Source organism: Neofelis nebulosa, chromosome 2, assembly GCF_028018385.1.
Source record: "Neofelis nebulosa isolate mNeoNeb1 chromosome 2, mNeoNeb1.pri, whole genome shotgun sequence".
NCBI classification, from domain to species: Eukaryota; Metazoa; Chordata; class Mammalia; order Carnivora; family Felidae; genus Neofelis; species Neofelis nebulosa.
In genome coordinates, this window is record NC_080783.1 from 7,207,609 (window position 1) to 7,220,271 (window position 12,663).

At 40.3% G+C, this 12,663-nt stretch overlaps 1 protein-coding gene across 9 annotated transcripts in view; it reads right to left on the reverse strand.

The window, feature by feature from the left end:
* Nucleotides 1-12,663, reverse strand: part of GIGYF2 (GRB10 interacting GYF protein 2) — a 148,782-nt gene that overhangs the window by 25,787 nt on the left and 110,332 nt on the right. For all 9 annotated transcript variants that reach the window (XM_058701027.1, XM_058701018.1, XM_058701011.1 and 6 more), the window contains 6 exons: nucleotides 11,837-11,928; nucleotides 10,179-10,286; nucleotides 8,806-8,906; nucleotides 6,117-6,217; nucleotides 3,514-3,675; nucleotides 2,028-2,186 (listed from right to left, as the gene is read on the reverse strand). In XM_058701027.1, the coding sequence (XP_058557010.1) occupies nucleotides 2,028-2,186; nucleotides 3,514-3,675; nucleotides 6,117-6,217; nucleotides 8,806-8,906; nucleotides 10,179-10,286; nucleotides 11,837-11,928 (723 nt within the window). The remainder of the gene's footprint in view (nucleotides 1-2,027; nucleotides 2,187-3,513; nucleotides 3,676-6,116; nucleotides 6,218-8,805; nucleotides 8,907-10,178; nucleotides 10,287-11,836; nucleotides 11,929-12,663) is intronic.

A 12,663-nucleotide genomic window follows, 5' to 3' on the forward strand; every position in this document is an offset into this window, starting at 1 on the left:
ACGACTCTGAGATCAAGACCTGAGCTGAGATCAAGACTTAGACACTTAACCAACTGAACCACCGAGACACCTCCCTGCTCCCCCACCTTTTCATGATCTCCAATTATACCCTGTCCTCCTGTTTGCTCCTATACCACCTGTGTCAACAATTATTTCTACCTATCCAACAACCATTCCTTTTAGGCGTCTTCCTTATAGACAGAGCCTCTATGTCACCTCAGAGGTCCAAAATGCCAGATTTTGCTTCCAATGTAACTAGAATCATGTGATATGATTTAGGCCAAAGGGATGCCTGCTGGAAGGCTTCTAGAGAAGATATTCTTCTGAAACAAAAGAAGCACAAGAGAAGGGCCATTCCCTTACAGGCTTTCCAAGGATATGGTATACAAAATGCCTAATCAGGACATGAAACATCTAAAGTTAAAAGTCAACCCACCTAAAAAACAGAGCAGAAGTCTGCAAAGGACGTGGATCCTTAATGACACCTCTGAGTTACTCAAGTCGTAACTGCCTTACTTGACATGTGATCTGTTGTTTAAACTATTTTAATGGGTGATGGGCATTGAGGAGGGCACCTGTTGGGATGAGCACTGGGTGTTGTATGGAAACCAATTTGACAACAAATTATATTTAATAATAAAAAAAAAAAAACAACAACTATTTTTAGGTGAATACTTTGGTGTTGCAGCTGATGTATCCTAACTGTGGCATTTATTTCTTGTACAATCATCACCAACATAGCCTGTGAACTTCTGAGGACAGAAACAATTTCTTTAAAAGTTTCACACTCTACCAGAGAAACATGCCCAGTAAGCGGCATATAGTACCTCAACCAAACATGTTAACTGTTAAATGAATAAACCAAATGACAAATCAATACACAATCTACCCTTGAGGCTCTCTACCTCTAATTGTATTTAGGTTGTTCAAAGAGTTTCAATCCAGAATTTAGCCAAAAGCAGGTTATCTCCAGCTTGCGTCAATCTACACCCAGAAGTGTGGATTGCCCATAGTAATTTCCTTCCAGAGAGTACAGTATGTGGGGACAAGAGTAACTTTACAGCAGAGAAAACAAACAAGCATGGCCGCAGCCAGGTGACCAAGGTCTACATCACTGGTCATTAGTCATGTTGATAATATGCACCCTTGATAGAGGATGATGAAAATGGCACTTTGCCTTTGTGTGATCTACTTTACAAATACCCATAACCTCAGTTTAATTGTGAGAAAAACGTCAGATAAATTCCAATAGAGGGTTAACCTAATACTGACCATTAATTATTCCTTAAAACTGTCAAAGTCATCAAAAATAAGGAAAGCCTGAAAAACTGTCACAGTGAAGAAGCAGCTAAGGAGACAACTAAATGTACTATTTTGGATTTGGGATCTGGGAACAGAAAAAGAACATTGGGGGGAAACTGAGGAAATGTGAAAAAACCATAGACTTTAGTTTAAAATAATGGATCAACATTGGTTTACTGTTGACAAATGTACCGTACTAACGTAAGATAATACTAGAAGAAACCATATTATCAACCGAACGTTTTTGAAAATCTAATACTGTTCTAAAAATAGTCTCCTAAATTTAAAAAAAAAAAAACAAAGTTCTTAAACATTAAAAGGAAATGCTTTAGGGGTTCTGGCTGGCTGCAGAGGCAGAATGGCCTGGCTGGCCTGGGACTGGATAGTGGTGACTGCTCATAGCCTGTGAAAATACCACGCAGCACTGAACAGTGCACTTTAAAAAACTGCAGAGCACCCTCAAGCAGAAGCAGTGAACTTGCAGATCTCACAGCTGGTATTTTAAAGGCCTTTAGATTTCTGTCCAGTATTCTGAGGGTTTCTTGGTTCTTTGAGATTTCATTCAGCTTTTATAATTACATGTGGAACAGTCATCATAAAAGTAGTTAAGAGTCAGTTAGGTCTCATGGTAATTTTAAGTCAACAGGCCATCTTCACATCCAAACACTTTCTAATCACAAACCCTAGCTTCAAAGAAGCAATGAGAAGAGCAAGCCAGGTGTCACCTGCTTGCGTAACAACTCCTCCTGCTTCCGCCTTTCCTCCTCTTCTCTCCTCCTCTCTTCCAGTCTCCTAAGAGCTTCTTCTTGCTGTTGTCTTTCTTCCTCTTCTCGCTGTCGCCTTAATGCAATTTCTTGCTCCCTTTGACGTCGCAGAGCTTCTTCCTAAATTAAAAAAAAAAAAAAAAAAGGTGTGGGGGGGGGGCAAGGGAGGGAGGGAGAGAGAGGAAGAGAGAGAAAAACTCTGGATCTCAATATATCCCATTATAATTTGAAAAGAAATAGACTATGTGCTAAGGTTCTTCAACAGTAAATATAAAAAGGATATAATCAGGATCTAGAGTAAAAAGTAAGTATGTGAGTTAGGAGACAGACATATCAACCATTAAAATAATTTGTATTTGAAGTATTAGTAGTTACACAGCACTATAATGAGAGTCTACCCTGGATTCTACATTAGCTACATCATTTACTGATTAACCCCAGAAAGGGCCACATGAGGCCTCACACTTTGGTGTCTCTGCTGGTACCATTAGTTCTCCTTTATCTATCTATCAATCAATCAATCATTCAATCGGGAACCTAGAACACAGATCAAATCACCATAGCAATCCAAAATGCCTGGTGTTGTAGGAATAAGCTCTCTAGTCAGAAGTACTGAGTAAAGCCATGTATTCTAGAACATATTCTGAAGAACAAAGTTGCAAGTACACAGAAAAGGGTCTCATCGTCAAAATAATTTAGGAAATACTGAGCAACACAGGATTCAACTGATTTCTTTACTGCAATACTTCTTAGAGCCCTTACAAGCTAGTGTAGAATGTAACTCTAAGAAGTATTAGTAGTTCAGATCTAATTTCAGCATGGACCTTTTTGTTTTTCACAGAGTACTTCTTGGGGCCAAAAATGGGATGAAATGTGAGATAACACTGCACTTAGGAGCTATTTCAGAGTGGATTCTTTCAACTGGGATAAGTAAAAAATCCCAACAGAGAAACAGGTCAAGCAAATGAAAAGAGAATTCACAAAAAAAGATACATAAGTGGTTAAAATACATGAAAGCCAGTCGACACTGGTCATAAATACTTAAGTCGAGCTTCCCATTGAAGCTCGGAGCCTTAAGCTGTGGAGCCTGCTTAAGATTTTCTCTCTCTCCCTCTCTCTGCCCCTCTCCCCTGCTCTCTCTCTAATAAGTAAATAAAAAGAAATAAATAAATAAATAAATAAATAAATGAGCAAAGACTTAGTTACTTCTGAAATCTAACTGAAAATATTAAAAAAAAAAAAAAAAAGCAACTCCAGATCTACCCGGACTGAAACTAGCAGCAGGGGCTGCTAGTGGGTAACAGACATTTATTCTAAAGGAAGTGACTCTCCTGGATTTCTAATCTCGATCTGGCTGTTAACTCCTTCCCAACTTCAAGTGACCGTCTCCGAGAACCATGAATCTGGTCTAGGGCTAATGCTGGGGTCGGCGCTCCCCAAGGTATACCTGTTTCCTTCGGGCGAGCTCTTCCTCTTCCCGCCTCTTCCTTTCTTCCTCCTGCTGCCTCCGAAGGATTTCCTCCTGTTGTCTCCGGAGTTCTTCTTGCCTCTTTCGCTCCTCCTCCTCCCGTTTTGCCCTCATTTCTGCCTCTCTTCTCTCCTGTTCTAGCTGTGATGACATGAAAATACTCTTAGAAACTTAAAGCCAAGCACAGAAACACTCCAACATGACTGACCACTGCCATTAAGAGAGACTGGAAGGTGCAGACACTACACCGCTCACAGGTGCCTGTACTGCAGCTGAGTGATGAAACCAGCTCTGTAAGAACTAAGCTCTGGGAGCACCTGGGTGGCCCAGTTGATTAAGCGTCTGACTCTTGATCTTGGCTAAGGTCATGATCTCATGGCTTCATGAGTTTGAGCCCCACAGCGGGCTCTTCGCTGACAGCACAGAGCCTGCTTAGGATAGTCTCATTCTCATATTCTCTCTCTCTCTCTCTCTCTCTCTCTCTCTCTCTCTCTCTCTCTCTCTCTCTCCTCCCCCTCTCCCACTCGTGCTCTCTCTCTCTCTCTCTAAAAATAAACTTCAAAAAAGAAAAACGAGAACTAAGCTCTGATATGTCCCAATAAGCAGAACAGTGTTCTGCTCTTCCAAATTGAATGCACTCTCCCTGACATTTACCTGCCTCCTCGCTCCACACTACCATAACTGATCTTCTAGGGATGGGTGAAAGTGGCCAATATAAGAGTCACGTCAGAATTCTTTTGGGGCAGCACCTCTTTGCTCATCTCTAACAAAGGATTTTCTGACTGAAGATCTACTGATTTTCTTCACATCTACTGAAGATTTTCTGACTGATGTGTCTACACTGTTAGGCTTCAACAGCAATGTTATAAAGCTGGTAGCATGAATCACAGAGTTCTTTAAAATTTGAAGAACTACCACTTAACAAATTCTATCATTTACGGTTCTGAGATACCAGCTCAACCCAGGCCCTAGTCTCCAAGCCCAGCCCACGGCCACACGTACATTTCAGGCCTTCACTTCCTTTTTTTTTTTTTTTTTTTTTTTTAAGAGGCAGTATGCAAGCACATGCATGAGCAGGGGACAGGGACAGAGGGAGGGAGGGAGGGAGGGAGGGAGGGAGGGAGGGAAAGAGAGAATGAATGAATGAATGAATGAATGAATGAATCTATTTCAAGCAGGATCCTCACCGTCAGCACACAGCCCAATGCAGGGCTTGATCTCATGACCTGAGCCAAAACCAAGAGTCAGATGCTCAACTGACTGAGCCACTCAGGTGCCCCTGAGCCTTCACTCTCTCAACCACATTTCTAAGAGTCCCTTACTTGTCTTCCCAGCATACAGTTTTGCCCACATTCCCCAGCACAACATCTTAAGCTCCACCAAAAAAAAAAAAAAAAAATCACTCCCGGGCTTACATTTAACATCATCCTTCACCCTGAAAATAAATCCTTACTCTCTAACATGACATGTGTAAGGGCGCTCATGACTGGCCTGCCTCATCTTAGCCTTCTCATCATGTATCCCTCAGACACACCATGGCTCCAAGCCAGACCAAATTATTTAGCTGCTTCCTGAACCAGTATGTTCTCAGGCATTTCTGAGCCATTACAGGAATTATTTCTTTCAAGTGGGTTAAATTCTACTATTCTTCAACTGGAAATTAGTGTATGTATTTCTGTCCATCAGCAGTGTCACCCAATTCATGATGCCCACCTAAGTGGGTGAGAGTAGGTAGTATTTTGTAACTGTGTTACTTGCCTGATTGTCATTGCCCTCGCTCCTTCAACACACATACCCCAGACACAAAAGACTGCAAATTCCTATCATTTATCCCACGTGTTCCCAGCACAAAGCACTACAGTACTAGAAAACTCTCAAGAATTAGTTGAATTATGGTCTCTCACTTGTTTATGGAGACAGACTCTGACCATGAACCCTTTCTACATTCTGGGCACTCTAAGGAGACTGTCACTACTGCAGAGGATAAGAACACATTAAGTATAAAATAGGAACGAGATTTTCCCTGAGGAATGAGAACCCAAAAGTCATTACAATGACATAAGTGTTGATAAGACATCCTCAGCTGGCAAGATTCCTTGCTCCTCCAGAAAATGTGAATGGAACATAGAATCTAATGTTAATGTTGGAACTTTTCAGCCACATGTCTGGAGACACTAAGAAATATAAACTAACATCACTATAAAGATTCGGTGTGGGAATTCAAGCCATAAATCAAGGGTCTAATAAGAATGCAGTGTATATTTTCCTAGGTTTTAGTATTTGTAACAGGTGTTTACACCATGAATAATGTAATTAAAGTATCCATATAATCATAATCATAAATGGGTTAACCAACCAATTTTAACTGATTTAATTTAAACTTGCTAATTTTAATTGTTTGAGGTCTTTTCTGGGAGAAAAGGGAATAATAAGGTTAGAATACAAACGTGCTTATAACAGGTAAGTACAGTAAACTAACAGGGCAAAGTCTAAGTGGCCAGAGAGACAGAGATGTCAGTAAACAAATCCCTGTGTCTGACAGCTGGAAAGCATGCTTTATTACAGAAGAATGAGGTTCAGACCTTTGCAGCTTTGGCCTTCTCCATCTGCTGAAGCTGTTCAAGGGCAGGTCCTGGAGTCGTGGTGTCAAGGGGAAGATCCCATACACTACCACCTTCCCAAACTGTAAGACAACAAGGGTTAAAATGAGGAATATCAGAGCTTATGTACATGGTCACATCTCCACAAGCATAATGAAAAAAGCTATTTCCCTGTCCCTGAATAAGCTCCATCATACAAATCTGGGCTGCTTTTAGGTAGACTGAACTGCATATGGGCTCTGGTTTAAATCAGTATCCTTCAACACATCTGGAAGAAAATAAATTACCAGGCATGTACTGGGAAACTAATTTCATCCTCAAAAACCCTACTTCTGTTCACACACCCCATTCTTACTGATGAACATGCTAAGGGTTGGGGATAGTTCTGAAACATTCCCAAGGACACATACCATGCACATGGCCATGCCAGGATTTAAATCCCAGTGCATTAGACCCTAAAGCCCACAGTATTCCCAGTAGCCATACAACCTCTTATCGCAAACCAAGAGGAGTGGGGTCAAGAGAGGTATGTAACTGTGAAACTGGAGAGAACTGAGTAGTTGCATGATACTGTGAATGTGTTCTATGCCACTGAATTGTTCATCTAAAAATGATTAATTTGGGGGCGCCTGGGTGGCTCAGTCTGTTAGGCGTCCAATGTGGGCTCAGGTCATGATCTCGTGGCTCATGAGTTTGAGCCCCTCATCAGGCTCTGTCTGATAGCTCAAAGCCTGGAACCTGCTTCAAATTCTGTGTCTCCCTTTCTCTCTGCCCCTCTCCTGCTCATTCTCTCTCTCTGTCTTTCAAAAATAAATAAGCATTAAAAATTTTTCTTGGGGCACCAAGGTGGCTCAGTCAGTTGAGCATCCGACTTTGGCTCAGGTCATGATCACTCAGTTTGTGGCTTCAAGCCCTGTGTCGTGCTCTGTACTGACAGCTTAGAGCCTAGAGCCTACTTCGGATTCTGTGTCTCCTCCTCTCTCTCTGCCCCTCCCCAGCTCATGCTGTCTGCCTATCTGTCTGTCTGTCTGTCTCTCTCTCTCTCAAAAATAAACAAACATCAAAAAATTTTTTTAATTTTCTTAAATCGTTAATTTTATGTTATATGAATTTCATGCCAAAGAGAAAGAGGTACAGCTGGAGGAGGGGAGGCCTCTGGAAAAGCTGGGCAAGTCTCACAAATCACAATGGGTCCTGCTGACCTGAAAGGCAGCACAGGGTCAAATGCAGAAGTAAACAAATAGATAAAGTCTTCTGAGTCTGCCTTCCTACTGCCAGCAAAAGGTCCACGGACACCACTTTTCAGCATTCTCTATTCCCTACACTCCTATTTCTATACTATAAACTATTGTTTGTATAAAACCAATGGACAATTTTAAAGGGCCTTGACTGTATCATACCCAAAAAGAAACTGTTCAATAAGGTACTTAAAAATACTTCTCCCAACATTGGAGAATATTTTAACATCACAACTATAAATGACTACCAAAAAAAATCAAGTACACAGAGCAGGAAAAGTTGATGATAATCAGTCCTTCTCCTGCTATAATCCCCAAGATCAATGTTAGTAAAAGAACTATAGCCTGAATAGCTCAATGGCTCTAAGAAAAATCCGCCAATCTTGTGAGTTTGAGCCCTGCATCAGGCTCTGTGCTGACAGCTCAGAGCCTAGAGCCTGCTTCAGATTCTATATGTGTGTGTGTCTCTCTCTCTGCCCTTCCCCACTTGTGCTCTCTTTCTCTAAACAATAAACATTAAAAAAAGAAAGAAAGAAAAGAAAAATCTACCAATGCCCATGGTTCCTGAGAATTGTCAACATTAACTATAATCTCTTGTAAGGATTTGTCTACGGTTCACTCAAACTACCTACTTCTCCAGGTATCAGACATTAAAAACCAAAAGTGTTCCAGCAATATCAAGGCTTTAAACAACAACAAAAAATCTCAGCCCCAAATTTCCTAATTTGATGTAAAAAGATAAGAGAATGAAATAGGGTGTTCACTTTAAAGCAAGCTTTCCTCGGGGTGCCTGGGTGGCTTCGTCGGTTAAGCGTCCGACTTAGGCTCAGATCATGATCTAATGGTTCGTGATTTTGAGCCCTGCATTGGGCTCTGTGCTAACAGCTCAGAGCCTGAAGCCTGCTTCATATTCTGTGTCTCCCTCTCTCTGTCCCTCCCCTGCTCGCGTGCGCGCGCTCTCTCTCTCTCTCTCTCTCAAAATTAAACAAACATCAAAAATTTTTTCAATAAAATAAAGCAGGCTTTTCTCATCCCAAAACTTCTGGGTACCTAGAGTGTTAAGCTATGCATTAACCCTTCACTCAAAAGAAGAGATGTTTTTACTAAAGCTTTTTTTTTTCACTCTGGCAGAATAAATCAATCAAAATTTAAAACACTTTCCCACACCAATTACAGCAACACAAAAAAGAGAGGCTAGCTCAAATTCATGAAATTTATCTACTAAAGACTTTTAGCAAATCTTTAACAGTATAGTTTCAACAGTATTTTCAGTCCTTTTCTGGGGTCTAATGAGACTCTTTGTTAGTATTCAATATAAAATGGTTCAAAAATAAATAAAATGGTTCAAAAACGGACACATTTTTTAAAAACTGAATTACAAAGTAAGAGTCTAAATCCTTGGAGCTATACTAAAGGCGAATCTAAATTTTTACCTGTAGGCTGTGAGGTTGTTGGCTGAAGCTCCCAGATAGAACCAGTATCTGGCACTGACACAGACCTAGTTACTGAAGGAATGATGTTCTGATCAGATATTCTGCAAAAAGGAAATAAAAAAATTCACGTGTTCTTGTCATTTGCAAAAAAAAAAATAATAATAAAGAGAAATTTCTACATGATTTGTAGGTTTTCCAGGCAATATGGCCAGAAAACTCCTTCACTGTTTTAACTAAAATACAACACTACCAAAAAACCATTTAGGAGAGGAACAAAGAGGCACATTCATCCCACTTCTGGAGTCAAGGTATTAACAAATGTTGATTTCTAAATAATGAATATACCGACTGTCTTGAAAAAAAACAAAAAACAAAAAACACCCCAGAATAAAAAGCCAGTAGAAGTCATAGAGACAGCATGTTATAATGAAAAACCCACAGACCTTAAGTCAAAAGGCTTCATTTTTTTCTATCTCTGAAGTTTTCTGTGTATTATGTCAATCACGTCCTTCAGCCTCCCAGGGTCTAAACTGGTACCTTACCACCTACCTAACCTGCTTTCCCCACAAGATGGGTTAGGACTCAAAAGAGAAATGTGAAAGGCTTTGGTTAAATTGGACAGTAAGGTTTTTAGGACAGTCAGCGATACACTTGAAGGAAATACACTGAATGATAATCTGAAATCTATAATAGAAATTTAAGGCTTCAAGCATAATTTCCTTTTCCTCAGACTTATCTTAAAGGCTTTTGGGGGGGGCGCCTGGGTGGCGCAGTCGGTTAAGCGTCCGACTTCAGCCGGGTCACGATCTCGCGGTCAGTGAGTTCGAGCCCCGCGTCGGGCTCTGGGCTGATGGCTCGGAGCCTGTTTCCGATTCTGTGTCTCCCTCTCTCTCTGCCCCTCCCCCGTTCATGCTCTGTCTCTCTCTGTCCCAAAAATAAATAAAAAACGTTGAAGAAAAAAAAAAAAAAAAAGGCTTTTGGGTTCTGGAAAATTTTAACTCCGTGTGGCAATGTTCATATCTCTTTTGACATACCATGGGTGAAATGAGATTAAACTTCTAGACTATAATTTTTTTATTGCTGGTTCTATAAGAATACACTACTTCTCAAATGTTTTCTTTATTCCTTGGTTACTATTCCAAATTTATCCTCTATGAGTAAAGAGACTAAAAATGCTTCATTGACAGATTATTTTTAAAAACTATATCCTGTTTTTATACACAATACACAAAAATGTGTTGTGTGTGGGTATTTTGATATCAGAGTTCACACAATACCAAAATTTCCGTTCTTCTCTTTAACACACACACACACACACACACACACACACACACGTACACACGTACATGACCCGTCATGGAGTGACCACCAACCTCATCTTCAGAGCCTGGAACTGTTGGAGAAGAAGTGCCAACTGTTGCTGCTGCTGCGAAGACAGGGCTGCTTTCTGTTGTTGAGCCAAAACCTGCGCATATTGTTGTCTTCAAAAAGTAAAATAAAGCATAACCTGTCTATCCACATTTAGTGCACTTTACTGAGACACTAAAAGACTAAAAGACACTAAAGACACTAAAAGGCCAGTCCACCACCCCCCAAAAATACCATGAGAAAGAGCTATCAAATATATTTTTAACAACGCTTCATGATAACGACAGTTACACAGAAAATTGTCTACTTCATCCTAGAAAGAACTGAACTTATAGACAACATATGTATCCTCAGCATGTTGTCTATAAGAGGATAGAAAAAAAAAATCACAAAATGTCAAAAACTGGCAAACTCTCTGAAAATAATAGCCTTTCATCAGAAACCAAGTGAAAAATAAACAGATTCAGGGAAACCGGGTGGCTTGGTTGGTTAAGCGTCTGACTTCAGCTCAGGTCATAATCTTGTGGTTTGTGGGTTTGAGCCCCATGTTGGGCTCTGTGCTGACAGCTCAAGGCCTGGAGCCTGCTTCGGATTCTGTGCCTCTCTCTCTCTGCCCCTCCCCAGCTCATGCTCTGTCTCTCATTCTCTCAAAACTGATTAAACGTTAAAAAAAACTTTTTTAATAAAACAGAGTCAAACTAATAGCTATTTCCAAATGAAGCACCCTTTCCAAAACTAAAATCACTTGTATAAAAATTCTCAAAATTTGTTTCAGCTTGGAAAATCTGGGTTTTTTTTTCCCCCACTAGATCAGAGGTAGACAATTTTTTTTTTCAACGTTTTTATTTATTTTTGGGACAGAGAGAGACAGAGCATGAACGGGGGAGGGGCAGAGAGAGAGGGAGACACAGAATCGGAAACAGGCTCCAGGCTCCGAGCCATCAGCCCAGAGCCCGACGCGGGGCTCGAACTCACAGACCGCGAGATCGTGACCTGGCTGAAGTCGGACGCTTAACCGACTGCGCCACCCAGGCGCCCCGAGAGGTAGACAATTTTTATCTATAAAGAGCCAGACGGTAAATATTTTAAGTTTGTACGCCATATGCAACTACTCAACTCTTCTGCTGTAGTGCAAAAGCAGCCACAGACAATATACAAATGGGTGTGGCTATGTTCCATTAAAACTCTGCTCATAAAAACAGGTACCAAGCTGGTTTGCCAATCTTTGCACTGGATGACGGCAAATCTTACTTCCTCTACCAAAGGGACACACAATCTAAGTGATTCTGCTATCATTCCACACCACTACTAACAGTAGAAATCTTTACTTCTTCCTGCCCTCTCATCTATGTTTTTTCTCTGTGATGTTCACAGTTGAGCCAGCCATTTAGAAGGTGTTTGAGTCTTAAAATGCTTGTTGTTTCTTGCTTTAGAAGGCAAAGAGCTTGCAAGATTATAGTTATATGTCATTTTCTGCAAATTTATGGTAGGTAATAAGAAGATAAGACCAAACTCCAAATACATAGTGGTAACATGTCACTAGATGGGTACCTGAAGTATCCTATCAACTCTTAGTTCTCTGCTGTGAAAGGTGCAACTCAGGAAATTCTACCTAAAGGCACTCTGAATTCTGCACTGCCACCTACAGCATTACTGCTCTTACTGTATCAAGAACTGCTGGTACTGAAGGTGCTGCATCTGGTACAAGGCCGTGAGCTCCTGCTGCCTGGTCAGTCGTTCCTGGTCCAACTCTCCCTGGGAGCAAAGGGGTGGGAGAAGAAATACCACTGAATAAATTGCAGAGAGTCTAAAAGCCATTTACTACATATATCTGAGAGCAAACTGAATCTGAGATCTTCACATTACACTCCACCTTTCTGCCCCAAACGCTTAACTATTGCAAAAACTCAGCGTCTTTAAAAGCTGAACAGTGCCACCTAGCAGAAGAAGGTGGTATCTGCATTTTAAGAGATTCCCTGTAAGGAATTTCCCATAAGGTCCTCCCCTCCTACTTTTGAACCTAAATGTTGTACTGTACGTACCCCACAGTCATTACTGTAACTAAAAAAGGTATAATTTCCCAATGTTAAAAGTGATTCTTAAATTTGGGAATCCTGTAGAAATTAGAGAAATGGAACAAAACAGAAAGGAGTAAAATTATCTAAAGCTAAAAGGGAAAAAAAAGTTAAAAGGAAATGTTACAGTAGAATATTATAATGGCTCATAATGAACAGAAAAAGCAATATAGAAGTCGGTCTTCTTAAAAACACGGAGAAATTTTTAATTTAAACAAAATACGAAAAATCTTTGAAAACTAATTCTCCACCCCAAAATTAGGTGTTTCTATTGCTATTAATACATCATGAGTTAGAAAAAATAAGCTGTTTTTTAGTTTATATTTCAAATAACATGGCTGGAATTTAAATTTTGCAAAGTTAAAACTCGGAAAAATAAAATGTTATGTAAAATGTTATGTTAAATAAAAGAAAT